At 37.1% G+C, this 15,502-nt stretch overlaps 1 protein-coding gene across 1 annotated transcript in view; it reads right to left on the bottom strand.

The window, feature by feature from the left end:
- Positions 1-533: 533 nt before the first annotated feature.
- SLC26A9 (solute carrier family 26 member 9) overlaps positions 534-15,502 on the bottom strand; it is a 52,774-nt gene continuing 37,805 nt past the window's right edge. Inside the window, exons 13-21 of the mRNA XM_034414397.3 lie at positions 13,375-13,481; positions 10,094-10,163; positions 8,207-8,299; positions 7,232-7,351; positions 6,323-6,640; positions 5,607-5,661; positions 4,089-4,234; positions 3,515-3,592; positions 534-2,653 (exon numbers count right to left, since the gene is read on the bottom strand). Coding sequence (XP_034270288.1) covers positions 2,606-2,653; positions 3,515-3,592; positions 4,089-4,234; positions 5,607-5,661; positions 6,323-6,640; positions 7,232-7,351; positions 8,207-8,299; positions 10,094-10,163; positions 13,375-13,481 — 1,035 coding nt within the window. The 3' untranslated portion in view covers positions 534-2,605. The remainder of the gene's footprint in view (positions 2,654-3,514; positions 3,593-4,088; positions 4,235-5,606; positions 5,662-6,322; positions 6,641-7,231; positions 7,352-8,206; positions 8,300-10,093; positions 10,164-13,374; positions 13,482-15,502) is intronic.

Here is a 15,502-nt window from a genome sequence, read left to right as displayed (position 1 = left end):
CCGACCTGATTAGTGCTTGCTGGGATACCACAAACACAAGAAAGGCCGGTGCTGCAGTCAAACTGGGAAACCAGTTGCCCTACTTGCCAAATAAAGATGCAGGGACTCGTCCATGAAATCACCAGAAATCCAGTTTGGCCTGAATGAGAGTTTAGTATTTATACACACTCAACATGAACTTTGAGACCAGAAATTTTAAAAACATACTTTCAGCTGTATTAGACAAAATCTAGTTAACTTTTCACAATTCAATGCATGTAACATTTTGAAGAAGTCAGTCTTTATTTACTCTAATTTCAGATTTTACTTTAATTGATTTCAGAACCACTGAGTGCTTTTCTCCATTAGCATTTTGAAGATAAACTTTTCATACGGTAGAACTAAACTTTGGTATATTAAGAGACTTTTTAAGAAACGTCCTTTGGTTTGGGCTGTTCATATGATGTGTATCGTATGCCCTGTATATCATACACTTTACAGAATCATCCTGGTGGAAGAAAGAATCGCAACAAAAAACTATCCGACATCAATGGTCATTTGCATCATTCACATTTTTATATAAAATTTTGCATTTACAAAACACAATTTTAAAAACTATCTGCTTAGATTAACTAGTTAGGCAAATCTGCCTGAGAGGTAGATTCTCTTCATTGTGGCATAATTAAAAAAAAAACCTTGAGAATGTTTGACTAGTTTTAAACTGCTTGAGAGGAATCAGATGATAAACTGCTGTTCTTGAATTGAGTCCTATGACTCATTTAAGAATCCTTTAATCCAAACTGCATGCAAGGCAAAACCTGAGCACTAAGAAGGTTTTAATCTAAATTATTTTAATGTTATACTTAGGCAATACAATTTACTAAGTCTGTGCAAAGCAGGGGCATTAGTGGGGAGTCAAAATATCAAGATGGCAGCAGTGACTATGCAATTAAAACTCTGCCCCTTTTAAATATGCATTTATGCAATCTATGTAAAAGGGCTGGGCTCTGATTGTGTCATTGTGGCCATCATTTTGACTTTTTTTTGAACCCTTCCTGAATGCCCTAGGAACAAAGCATTCTGCAAATGTTTTGCGCTTTGGGAAATGCCTCCTTCAAATGTGTTGGACAGCTTTACACTTCTATATCTTTTTCTGAACACAATACACAGGACTGGTAATCAGGCTGAAAAATAATTGTTTCTTACAGAAATTTTATTTTTCAAAATGAAACTAAGGTAAATTTGTTTTGTTTAGTTATTAAGAACAAAAGGCTACAATACCAAGAATAATGTGGAATAACCTTGAAATTTCTAAACACAAGTATAGTAAAAATGTTACAGGTAATCCTCGACTTACAACAGTTCATTTAGTGACTGTTCGAAGTTACAATAGCACTGAAAAAGTGACTTATGACTGTTTTCCACATTTATGACCATTGCAGCATCCCCATGGTCATGTGATCAAAATTCAGACCCTGGCAATCGATTCATATTTATGACTATTGCAGTGTATTGGGATTAAGTGATCACCTTTTGCAACCTTCTCACAAACAAAGTCAATAGGGAAGCCAGATTCACTTAACAACTGTGTTGCTAACTTAACAACTGCAGTGATTCACTTAACAACTGTGGCAAGAAAGGTCATAAAATGGGGCAAAGCTCACTTAACAAATGTCTCATTTAACAGCAAAAATGTTGGGCTCAATTATGGATTTAAGTCGAGGACTACTGTATTAGAATAAATTAAAGTATCTTCTTTGGTTTTGTTTAATTAAACCTATGTCAAATAAGTTTAATTTTGAAAAAATTTCAAAGAACTGTAGAAATGCTCTATGTACACAGATCCTATGAAAAATATTTTCATTCTCTAAACATAAACACATTCTTCAGAAGAGAGAAAAAAAATCAGAAATAGGTGTGGTTTATAATGAAAAAGGCAGTATTGCTTCTAGGCAATACAGTAATATATGTTGGATGATGTCCAGTACTAAAATAAACACAGCCCTTGATTTGGTGCATTTGAGTTGCTGCATTTAGGCCACAAAAATAAGAAATATCGCAGTAGGTTGCAATGAACAAAATTAGAGGAAAACTAGGCATCATCATAGTTGTGTTTAACTTTGGTGTGGAGTCTATGCAATGAAACAATCGTTCCTCCTTGTGAACTGAAACCGCTGCAATTTGTGAGCATTTTATCTGGCAATCAAACATTTTCCATATTTTCCTTTGTTTTCCCTCATAAGAACAACGCTGGAGAATTAGTAGATATGCATGTCTGCTACATGCATATTTATGGCTCCATAAATAAATGGTGTAAGAGGAGGAAAATATGAACCAGAAGATATTCAAGCTATTCTTCTGCTTCTTCTAGATGGATGGAATATATTCCCTGAGTGTTTTCCTTCCATGCCAACTGTTTCAAGAGTCAGGTGCTCTGAGGTTCATAATCCAAGAGGAATTATAGAAGAGAATACCAGGTCCAAGAGACATTCTGTCCTCAGTGCTATAGAAGCACCAATGGCCACTTGCTAGAAAGGCCATTTTCCTTGCCATTCAGACACAGGAACCTTCATAAGGAAATATCATGAACAAATAATTTGCCATCACAGGAATGTTCCTGAGTTGCTCACAGCGCTGTTTGTGTTTCTGAATGAAAAATGCTTCCAAACATTTCCTAGAAAGACATAGAGATTTGCATTATAAACTGATGCCAACATTATTAATAATGTGTCACAAAATTACATTAGATGTGGGTTTGGACTATGGTTTAGATCAGATAAACTTTAGTTATAATTAAATTATGGAATTTAGTTTAATCGTGACTAATTTTTCCTTTTGATTTTAGAGAAACAAATGTTAATTCTGTTTGAATTTAACCATTATGAATTCTTTATTAGTTATGCTTAGATTTTATTATCTGTTTACTCATAACTGTGTGCTGCCTCAATTTACAAATTTTAGGCAGCTTACACTATAGTACAATACAGAAGCAATTCATTATAAAGCAATATAATCCTGAACAAAGAAATACAATAGCTAACATTTCAATATAACCACCACTGAATTCAACCACAGCATGGTAACATTGATTATTGGAAGGCCTGTGGGAAGACCAGTGTTTTAACTGCTATCCTAAATATTAATAGGGCCATCTTGAGTTTAGAGAGGCAATTTGTTCCAGATGAAGAAAGAGATAGCAGGTGTTTAAGTCCCACTCCATCTATTTCTCTTACAGTGAGCACTACTGGGATGGGCTCCACTGGGCACCACTGGGATGAATCAGAACAGAGGTCTCATCTCTTTCTCAAGCCATGCAAACCAGAGAGGTAATCATCAACCACCTTCAATTGCAATTGGAAGCAAATTGATACCTATAAATAATGCAATTCCTGCAACAAGATAACAGTACTAACTGAAGTTTTTGAATGTCTTCAGTAGCATGAGGTGGCTAGAGCATGAGAGATAATAGACAATACATCTGGCAGAGGAATGAGTCAGACTCTTCATTTAAAATCATTTTGTTCTTTTAACTGACCTCTTCCAAATTTTGGAATTCAGCACTGCTATCTTCCAGAGATTCATCTGAGACAGAGACTTCAATCTGATTTGACCTCTGAGTAGGAAGAAATGGTTTGTTATTGTTTACAAGATTAACATACGATAATAAAGGTTCAGAGTCTATTTTTTTAGTCAAATATCAGCATAGGATTCTAGAGGATTCATTTCATGTAACATACATTTCAATAAGTTCATGAATCAATACACAAATATGTAAGATGATTAACCTGAGTTACAGCATAATATAAATTTTTTACGTTTTTTTTCAGGAGCCACTGATAATGTTTCAGCCTTGTAAGACATACATTTAGCAAAATCTATTTCCCCCCAATGTCTACACTTCTCTTTTTCTCCTTTTAGAATTTTGACTGCTTGGCCATGGCAACTGAATTACCAGCTACAGTTTTGGTGATCATGAGAAAAAGTGGAGGAGCATACATTATATCATTACCATTGTTTGAATTGTTATGTATCCATATATTTTTTAAAAAATTAAGATCAGGCTATAAAATAAGGTATTAAATATAACTAAATAAGTGAATTATGTATACCTGTTCTAGGACAGAATGACAAGTAGCTCTGCTGCTGTTCATTGTTGCAAACAAAACAGCATCATGGATGGTCACAAAGAGGTGGCAAGGCTCAAGACCTCCTTCTTCAAAGACTCCACCAATACGAATATCATCATACACTTGAGCTGATGAAAAAGGCAAACTTAAAATTACTGATTGCAGATCATTTCTTTTTCACTATAACTGCTGTTGGAGAGGCATTTCCAAAACCTTTTAAGTCAATTAAGTAAACTCTATTGTTGTGCCCATCTGAAGCTCAAATAGATTGAACAGGAAGACTGAAAGAACTGCACTGCCGCTACCTGGATAATGAGCTTATTCAGCAATATACTCAAACAGAGTTGATTTTACAAGGCAGAACATTTTTCAGGGAACAGGAGAAACCTGTACCACTTAGGACTGGTTAGACTTGTTATCTTCTTTCAAAGATAATCATTTTAAATTGTTCATCTCCATATATGTTACTTTTGGAAGCCTTGTGCTATGTAAACTGCCTTATGGACTGATCATTCACCAATGGCTGAGTTTAAACTTTGAAGCTATCTTGCATTTTAAAATGAACCCATACAACCAGTGGTGAAATCCATTTTTTTTTTACCGCCGGTTCTGTGGGTGTGGCTTGGTGGGCATGGTGTGGCTTGGTTGCCGTGGCTTGGTGGGCGTGGCGGGGGAAGGATACTGCAAAATCTCCATTCTCACCCCACTCCTAGGGGAAGGATATTGCCAAAACCTCCATTCCCACCCCACTCTGGGGCCAGCTAGAGGTGGTATTTGCTGGTTCTCCGAACTACTCAAAATTTCCGCTACCGGTTCTCAGGAACTGTCAGAACCTGCTAGATTTCACCCCTGCATACAACTCATATGTTTGTGCATGCATACTGCTAGAAGGCTATCTCAAGTAGTGTGATTTCATTTCTGCTCTTTTCAGGAGCAAGTATTACTGTAAACCTTTTCCTTGTCTTAGATCATAAATTTAAAGTGTATTTAAAGTATTTTTATCTTGAAAAAGAAGCCTTTGAGTCATTGTAATTTTATCAGCTTTGTATTTGTTTTTAAATTCTAAAAAACCCAAAAAATAGCAAAATGAAACTATTGCTTGAACTGTGATTTTTCCAGTCCCTGGGCTATACCTACATTGCATGTGTAAACCTACATATGACATGATATAGTAAGTGAACATTCAACTTTTGATATTTGCCACCAGAAATGATTCTGCCTCTTGTTAAATGGAAATCAAATGAAGTTAGGTATACGGGTTTGTCTCTTTACCAACAATTACCAAGCATCTTGTTCTATCAGCTATGTCATTACAGTTCTTAAAGTATTAAGTATCTATATTTCCCTTATTCCCCATCTCTTTCAATTGTTTTATTTGTCTTTCTATATTAAACTCAGAAAACGTGGATTCTTTATCAATCTATAAACGACCCTGGACATTTTTCAGCTCAAACAGTATAACATTCTAAATAAATAAGTTATAAAGAATAAAATTCTTACCAGGTATGTTTGCAAGAAAGACCTTAATCCCAATCCTTTGGTAGTTGGTACATAGCTACACAAGAAGACAAAATGAGAGAGTGCTGATGGATTGATTTTGCATCGTTGTGGCCTTAACATTTACAAGAATTCATTTAATGTGCAGGTATTAGACATCATATATTAAGCTCATTTTTTTCCTAAAAAAGCCAAAGGCAACACAGCACTGAATTTTCCAAAGTGCCCAGTTACTAATGATGCAATATATAGTCTAAAACCAAATAATTAGAACGGAAATGGAAATCATAAGACTCACTTTTATTTATAAGGTATATCTTTGAAAATGAAAATAACATTGTATTTGGTATATAGAATTGAAGCCACAAACTGCATCTCCTTATTCTGTGGCTTGCTATATAGTACTTAAGTCAGAAAGTTAAAATAACAATGTAAAAACTCATATTTTATCTACTGAAGGCACAGTATTTTTTGTTTGTTTGTCTGATTAACAGAGTGTTAATTGTTACTTTGGTTTCACAAATAATCTCCAGGCTTCTTATATGTGTTCTCTAGAGACAACCTCTCATTCTGACTATACTGAGTTGTCCACCTTTCCAATTTGCAGCCAGAAGTACAATGCTACTTGTATCAAATTGAGTCCTGATTAACCCTATTTAAACAGGACATTTTAAAGACTAGCTTCAGTGAACAAGACAGGTTCCGAAAGAACAACATACCTTTCCCAAAGCTTTTGTACCCATCAGATCCACAAAACAAACTCCACTCATGTCAAGAATAATGGTGTGGAAGTTAACAAAAGGGGGTGCTATGTTCATAGGATCAATTCCGGAGGCTGGAATAATGCTGCAGTTGCTGTTCCTATGATCAGCTGTGTTTCTCTGTTCACATGAGGTATTATTTGGGCTTAAAGAGTTCACAGCTGGGTTGAAGACAATATAGGAGATGCTGTTGCCATTGGAAGCTGTCTGGTTGTTATTGGTATCTGTTGGAGAGGTGCTTTCAAAATCCTTATGGAGTTCTTGCAGAGACACAGTCTGTAACAAAGAAAAGTAGTTATTTTACAAATCTGAGCCAGGTACTCAGAATATTTAATGTGTGATAAATATATGTGAAAATTGTTTTTTTTTTCTTTCTAGGATGAAAGAAAATGCCATTTTTGCCTAGCTGTAGGAAACCTCAGTTGTAACCTAGATCAGAGATGGCTAACCTTTTCCAGACCAAGTGCCCAAAGCATGTGTGTGCAAATGCGCATGGCGTGCCCAAAACCCCAAAATGCAATGCACACACAGCCCCGGGTGGTCCCCTGCACATGTCCTGCCCCCAGGGAAGCATGTGGCCCCTCTGCATCTGCCCCACATACATGCATGCGTGCTCCCCATGCCCCTGCCCTGTGCATGTGCACACAGCCCCCGCACATGTATGTACGTCTCCCCTGCATGCACTCTGCCCCCACGCATGCGCGGCAGACCCCCGAAGACCAGCTGGCTGGCGGGAAGCATGTGCACATGTGCAGTGGAGCTGAACTGAGGCAACGGCTCACGTGCCATCAGAGAGGGTGCTGCATGCCATCTCTGGCATGTGCGCCATAGGTTCACCATCACAGACCTAGATAATTGCTTGGTTACCTTGTCTTTTCTGAAGATAGATTTGAATTTGCTCGTTTTCTGTACTGCTGCTGTCATCTTTTCTTGATTTTTCACAAACTTTTTTCTGGCCAAGTAGACTTTGATGGGATCCACACCAGTCTGTTTAGGGGAAAAAAGTATTTAGCTGCATTATCTTCCTACGTGGACTTTTGGGATATTTGAATGTCAACGTGACATATAAATAAAGAAGTACTATTTTTTTATGCTAAGACATAAAAAATAAAGCAAAGGACCTCTACTTAATTAATTGGATTTTTTGTTAGCATGCAATAATTGAAATTATATTAACAGATCCCTGGTTGGTTTTTAAAACCATATATTGAAACTAAAAAAATATCATATGAAATAAAATTGAATTTATTATTAGATAACAAACCATACCAACATCTCTCTGGGAAACACTGAGGAAAGTCAAGACATAATTTTGCAGTATAAATGTTTGTCCATGAGCTACTTTTCCTTTGCAATAAGCTTCAGCAAGCAGACATTATATTTAAAAAGTTTAATGCCAACCTTCAGTAAAAATATTTTTAGGGTGGACTATGAATAAAAATACCCCTTCCCCTAAAATAAAACATTAATAAAATATTTAAACCAAAACTTGAAGCACTGTATAAACAAGCACATTGTACTTAAAAAAACTTAAGAGAAATAACAATATATTCACCTTTTTTTTTTTGGCTTTAATTTATATGCTGCCCTTCTCCGGAGACTCAGGGTAGCTTACAATGCATTAAGCAATGTTATTAAAAAGATATCAGAAGAACTATCGATTGTCTCCCTGGAAGATAATTTTGCAAGGAGCCCTCTCATCCCACAAGACCAAAAGAGATTTATAGAACTATATGTGTGAGTGCACATGCACACACATGTGCATGTATGTGCATATACAGAAATGATCCAGCCTTTTGTTTCCAGTTTGGATATGTTTATATTTGCATCAAAATTTCTTACCTTTGCGATAACTTTCTCCCTGAATATTTCTGAATTAGCAAAATATAATGGGGAGCAGTAGGTGACAATTTTAATCCCTTCTATTTCTTGAACCTACAAAACAAGAGTGACAAATTTCAGTAAGAGAATATTTCCTGGGACCAGCAAAATGAGAAAGAAGAAAAAAAATAGGGAGAAGTTAAATTATACTTTGTCTTTTCAAAATAATAATATCAACAATAAAAATAGTTATTGTTTTTCAATCATGGGTTAATTAGTGCAACAAAATAAGGGATATATGTTTAATGCTGTATATAATACAGATATATAACCTCTAGATCATAATGCTGCAATTTCAGGAGTACTACAAAGTCTTTTTCAGATTAAGTCTTTTAAAATTTGTGACATAGAATAAAACTTAGGTTTCTCCAGAATAGTTGCTGCGCTCTATTTTTTAATGTGATGAAAAAGGGAAGTTGTTTAAGGCAGGAAAAATAATATCAATTGTATTACAGAATTCAATTTAATTATAATTTTAAATATGGTTATTATCTTTCCCCTTTCTGGTTCAATGGCAATAAAAATAAGGAGTGATCAAAAGAGCAGAAGGATTTTCTAGTTCTGCTCGCTTTCTTCCCTTTGCCAAAGGGATAAATAAAATAAAATCTCATCCTATGCCATTAAATCATCCCATATCTCGGCTTCAAATGAAGACCTCTATTTGAAAGGATTGCTTATTTTCTCTGTTTTTGGTTCGCATAACATCTGCTATAACTGAGAACACACTTCAGCAATATGTGCTATGCAGTGGTGGGTTTCAAATTTTTTTACTACTGGTTCTGTGGGTGTGGCTTGGTGGATGTGGCATGGCTTGGTGGGTGTGGCTTGGTGGGCATAGCAGGGGAAGGATACTGTAAAATCTCCATTCACACCCCACTCCAGGGGAAGGTTACTACAAAATCCCCATTTCCTCCCAATCAGCTGGGACTTGGGAGGCAGAGAATAGATGGGGGCGGGGCCAGTCAGAAGTTTTACTACCGGTTCTCCGAACTACTCAAAATTTTTGCTACCGGTTCTCCAGAACTGGTCAGAACCTGCTGAAACCCACCTCTTGTGCTATGTATGTAGGATTATTAGGGAGAAAGGATTCATTTATGATGGAAGGCCATGGTGGATGGCCCAAGAAGCAGCCACAACGTAGGCTCCATTCCTCTGGCAGCTGCTGGAAGCTGTCCACCAATGCCACAATGTCGCTATAGTACATCCAATTCTTTTTTTATTGTTTTAAACAATTTTTGAGTGAATGGGTGAATTAAGAATTAAAGCAGCCCAGAGGAAAACCATTTCCATTATAACTTTTAAAACTATTTCCAAAACCTCCTATTTTCCCATAATGGCACCAAAAGTTTGGGTGTTGGTAGTCAACAGTGCTTTTGACCAAAGAAAAAGAGGTTGGACTGGACCTGTGGTATTAAATTATCTCATTGCATTTAAGCCATTTGCCGCCAAATGTGATATGGTTTCATGAAGCCTAATATCAGATCATAAATGTCAGAATTATGGGTCCTCCAAATAGTGTGGTTATATGGAGAGCTCCTTGATTTTTTTAATAATCCCAAACTATTCACATGAGGAACAGAAGAAATCTAAAGATAAAAGAGTGACTTTTTCAATATTTTTGAAATAAGAGCCAGTAGCAATAATGCTGATTCACAGATCATGAAGCCATAGTATTGCTTGAGCATTTTGCCTCTCAGTTTCTAAACTATAGCTTCATTGGGATAGGCTGCACATCATATCCAAACAAACAAAAATGTTTTATAGTTTAGCATTATGTAGAAACCATAATCGCTCAGCAAAATCAAATCACATCAATATGGTATGAGGCTCTTTTGTTGCTTCCATTACCTTGCTGTAGACTTTGGGGTTCTTGTATATATCAGTAGAAGCTACAGGGCCAAGGACAGAACCATTGCGACTGGGAAAGAAAATAATGGAACATGAATGTTAAATTACAGGTAGCTAACAGATGCAGTTTACAAGAAATATGCACACAGCAGTAAATGCTAAAGGGTGATTTTTTAACTTGCTAATTATCAAACTATCATTGGCCAGGAGTTTGAATCCAATGTTATCTTCTGTAGAGTGAAGAATAAAAGAAAGCTTAGAAAGGACTGTGTCTTTGGTGGCATAAAAGCAAGCAAGCAAGCACATAAATAAACATTTGCAAGGAATTAGCTCTCATACAAAAAATACTAGAGAAAATCTATACAAATTAACTGGAACTATTTTGAATTCCTTCCCCCCCCCCCCCGCCCCACCCTGAGTGATTAATTTTGATGCTGGGAGAGGTTTCCTTAGTGAAAGAGATGAAAGGTGTGTCTAGAAGCAATGTACTACTACTCATATTCAACTATTCTTCCTTTCTCTTTGTCAGAGATTGTTACCAGGTATCAGGAAGATGACAGGAGTGATGGGAAAGCTTAATCCTTCAGAGTGGAAGACAATATTTGCACTATGTAGGAGTGGAGGAATGAGATGGAGCAAGAATCAGTCAGGATGGGGAAGCAGTCACAACGCAAAGAACTAGAGAGATAAACAGGTGAGAACTTTCATCTGATGCAGTGATGCATGGAACAAAATAATCTCATTTCCAGATCTTGTGGAGCAGCAGGAGAGTTTTAGGTAGCTCTGACAAAGTGATGAGGGGTGACTTCCAGAGCAACCACAGGGAATTTGGCCAGTGGAAGACATCTCTTCAAAATGCATCTGCTGCATTTATTGGAAATTCTCTAAACAAAAGGCACAGTGGTTTTACAATATGCAAGTGTGGTTGTATCTGCAGTTCAATCCTTCTCCCTGCTGGTAATGAACTGAGTGGCCTAGAATTTTGGATGTTACCAACCAGCACATCCAAAGACTACTAGATTGGGAATAGTAGAACTGGATTTTCAGAGAAAAGAAAACCTCAATGGTTTTTAGAGAGTTTGATTAAAAAAAAAGGTGAAGATTACAGCCACAATGTGACTGAAGCTCCATTTATTTTATATGCGTTTGCAATGCAAATGAAAAGCAGGTTGAACTTCAGTCACACTATTGTGGCCACCATCTTGATTAGTTCTCCCAATACCCTGTGAATTCCTCTGGAAGAAATGGAAAATAAGTGTGAATCAACATGTTGTCTGAAGCATACATTAAAAAAAATCTAGTTTGTTTCTCCTATGTGAACGCATGATAAAGTTTTATAGATATATTTCAGAATACGAAAATACACTGAAATTAAGAATTGAAAATGAAATAGTTATTGTGGAGATAGAAAGGGATGAAATTTCATGGAAGTGGATTATTTATTATATGTGGAGCTGGACATTTATTACAATACTCCTGCATGCAGTGGGAATCACAAAGATACACTTCACAAGTAAATAATCACAGTACTTAATCACAAGTAAATACCAAATATCACCAGGTGAGGGCAGACGAACGATAAAAAATTATCTTCCTAAATCAATGTTTTTCAAACCTAGCAATTTCAAGATGTGTGGATTTCAACTCCCAGACTTCCCCAGACATCATGCCTAATTCAGACAAGGAAGCCAGGATCAGCACTGCCAGTATCGCATGTACACTGTTCACTGTTGTAAATTCCTACTGTAGAAAAGTTTCTCTCTATCTATAGGTGTTGTTTATCTATAGGTGGTGTCCCAAAGATGTTTTTTTAGGAGGCAACTGGACTTTCTTGTTTTTTCTTTTTGAAGAAGCTTCTTCAGCTCTGATAGGATAGTGGGGAATGGAAGGATTTATATTCCTTGCAGATACAGCTAGTATTTTGCATCCTTTTAGAGGGTTTTTGAAGCACTTGGAGGTTTATCCGTGTCCTCAGGGTCACCTGAGTAGTGCTCCTGGTTCCTGTAGTCTGCATTTTTTTTCTCTGAAAATCCATTCCTACTCCCACACCATTCAAAGGGTGTTCATCCCAAATTGTATAGCTAAAAGTCTGTAGAAATTCTCAATCATCCAGGTCATGGTTGCCCAAAGATGAAAAAGAAAAGAAAAAACAAGAAAGTCCAGTTGCTTCCTGAAAAAGCATCTTTGGGACAGCCATGATCTGGATGACTGAGAATGTCTACCAACTACTAGGTGGTGAAATTCTCACATAGTGAATTTTGCCGTCTTAATTTCATGAATGGAAGTAGTTTATAATTCTTCTATCTTCTGATGCTTTGGACTGTAGATATGAGAAAAAAATATGTCTTGTCCTGTGCCATAAACTATACCGTAGGACAGTGATGGATAACTTTTTCCGGATCGAGTGCCCAAAGCGCGCATGCGTGTGTGCCCCTGAACCCCCAAAATGAATTGCGCATGCAGCCCTGCACATGCTCCCTGCCCTCCCTCGCATGTGGGCGTGCCCCCTCGCCCTGCCCCTGCGCAGAGACCTGAAGACCAGCTCCCCGGCAGGAGGTCCGCGCCCATGCACAGCGGAGCTGAATTGGGGCGACGGCTCGTGTGCCATCAGAGAGGCGCTGCATGCACCTCTGGCATTCGTGCCATAGGTTCGCCATCACGGCTATAGGATTCCTGTGCTGATAGAAACCAACATCTTTTGCTTTCTAAAAATTACTTCCCTGGGAAGGAAGACCAATGGTCAAGTAAAGATCCATCCAATATTTGCTTTCCTCATCTTTCCTGCTCTTTTTCTCCTTTTCTATCATGTCCATTAGAGAATGGATAAGAATTATTCCATCTTTCCATAATCTGTCCAGCACCTAAAACACTTTGAATGCTTCCTGAATGTTTATTTACCACAATAGCAATAATACAGTGCATAAGCACATCTAGATGTTCCATAGACCAATCATCTTTTAGCTGAGGTTAACAGAGAAGCTAGTATAGCACCCAAGACTGGCTTTCACAAGTAAAGTCATGATGTGGAAAGATTAGCTTAGATCAAAAACCCGTTACTTCTTACATTGAGCCCTTGATAAGCAATAAAAGGAAATTCCCTTGTGTATACATGGCAGAAGTACTTTCCAATTCCATCCTTGGAATATGTTCACAGGAAAGATAGATTAGCAGTTTATTAACAGTGGGTAGTTCCTTCATGTTCCACATAATGCCATTCTGATTTTCATTGACATTTTGACATAAATTATGGAAAATGTCTCTACTGATGCATTAATACTCACAACTGGGTGTGGAAAACCACCACTAGGATGGAAAAACCCACTCCCACAGCGAGTCCAATAGGCAAGCCTAGGAAGAATGCTGATAGGAAGCTCACCACCCAAACCATCTGTGGAAAGAGAGAAACACAGCAGGTTACTTCCTTTGCACTGAGCCCAAGCTTGCCGAAGTGGATAAAGCAGAGCACGTATTTGAAATACACCTGCATAGCTTTGGAGACTAGAACTTGGATTTACATTATTGCCTTTAGATAACTCAAGATCAGATACTCTAGAGGCTTCATTAATATGCATCTGGAAACTCCTACAAATGCTGAAGTCACTATTCTGTTTTTTGTAAATATCAAGATTGTAACCTTGCCCCAGTGGTGGGATTCAACCAGTTTGCACCACTTCGGGAGAACCGGTTGTTAACTTTCTGAGCAGTTTGGGGAACTAGTTGTTGGAAGAAATCATTAGGGCAGAGAACCAGTTGTTAAATTATTTGAATCCCACCATTGCCTTGCCCTGTATGAAAATAGTTCAAGTGCAGGGCAATTTCATAAACACCAAGTCAAATTCTAAGACCACATGCAACAACTATTCTTTTCATATATTTGCTCTGTAGCAATGAACACTATCATCTCTCTCTATATCATTGTAGAATAAATATTTCCCTTTCCTGAAAAATGCCCAGGCAACATCAGAAAGCACTGATATAATCTTCTCCATTATGCTAACCAAGCATAATCATTGTAAGAATCTCTATTCCCAAGAGTAATGTGAAACAGAAGACATTTGTGCCTGAATTTCCCTTTTCCCTTTTTACCCTCTTTTCTTCCTAATTCTTTAAATAACAACAATGGCGGGTTAAACTCTTTAGTTTTTACTAAAACAGTCATTCTTCAGTTACTGTTACTATAATTTTTTTATTGACTTATGAGTTGCTCTTGGAATCTTTCCAGCAAAAGTTAAGTATTAGTGCTTTAAATCAAAGATAAGTAACTTTTTCCATTGGACCCCCTCTCTTCTATTTTTAAATTTGCTCTGACTACAAAGACTATGGAAGTATTATTCAGGCAGGGGGAAACTTGTAACTTTGGGGGAGAATTGGGTGGTTAAGGTATAAAACAGGCCATGCAGATATTAATCACATTTATTTTACACATTTGTTTGCTAATACCACAGAAATGTGTGCTGATCAAAGACAAGATTTGGTGGTGCTTTGTGGACTGCAAAAATGGGCCAGGGAAGGTTGCAGGAACCTTTGGCTAGCCTGCTTGCCTACCTTTGCTTTAGTTAAAAGAGAATTTAGTTGGAGCAGAATTCCAAGAGTTACAGAGTCAGTGCCTCTGTGTTTGCAAGCTGATGTGAACCATTCTCTGCAATGCTAACTGACAGAGCAGAAGTTAATGAAATACAAAGGAAGGATCGTCTCTTTTTACTGATGAAGCAATTTCTGAATAAACTTTTAGCAAATGTGGGCAAAATGTATGCAGATGTAATCTACTGTTATGCAATTTGTTCAAACAAAATATCCAACAGCAAACATTTAAGAGATTTGCTTTTTCCGTGATAAAAAGTTTGGAACATTTTATACTTTTGCCAATAGAATTTATTTCAATCAGTGCCTAGTACTCTTATCATTTTCTTTTCCTTTGGTCAGTGGAAGGTCATCTATATTCTAGTATAGCAACTCTCAAAGTTGCTAGGCACCCCTGGAAATCCCTGAGACCTTTTTATGGGGTATGTGACATCAAATAAATAAACATTTTAAAATGTCTCAGTTTTAATTTCTAATATAGTCAATATTGATCGCTATAGCCCCAAGAAGCCAAAGCTCTTTGGAGTCCTCAATCATTTATAAGAATGTAGAGGGGTCCTAGGGCTGAAAATGTTTGAGAAACACTGTTCTAGTAAATCAGTTACCTTGTGGAAATTCAGGTAATTTGTTTCTAGTCCCATATTTTCTATTCTGACTAGCATCTGCTATCCATGTTCTCAGCTAAAACTCCCCATGTTTAATTAATCCTTTTTAAGCTATGGTGATGTTTAAATTCAACATATGCAATAGTAATTCAGGTCTGGGTATTACATAGACTACAGCTTAGTTCAACTTACTTTTTGTAATATCAACTCAAATAATCTTATT

This window comes from Pantherophis guttatus, chromosome 3, assembly GCF_059756535.1.
Source record: "Pantherophis guttatus breed Tessera chromosome 3, ASM5975653v1, whole genome shotgun sequence".
Classification (NCBI taxonomy): domain Eukaryota; kingdom Metazoa; phylum Chordata; class Lepidosauria; order Squamata; family Colubridae; genus Pantherophis; species Pantherophis guttatus.
This window is presented reverse-complemented; position numbering and strand designations above follow the sequence as displayed.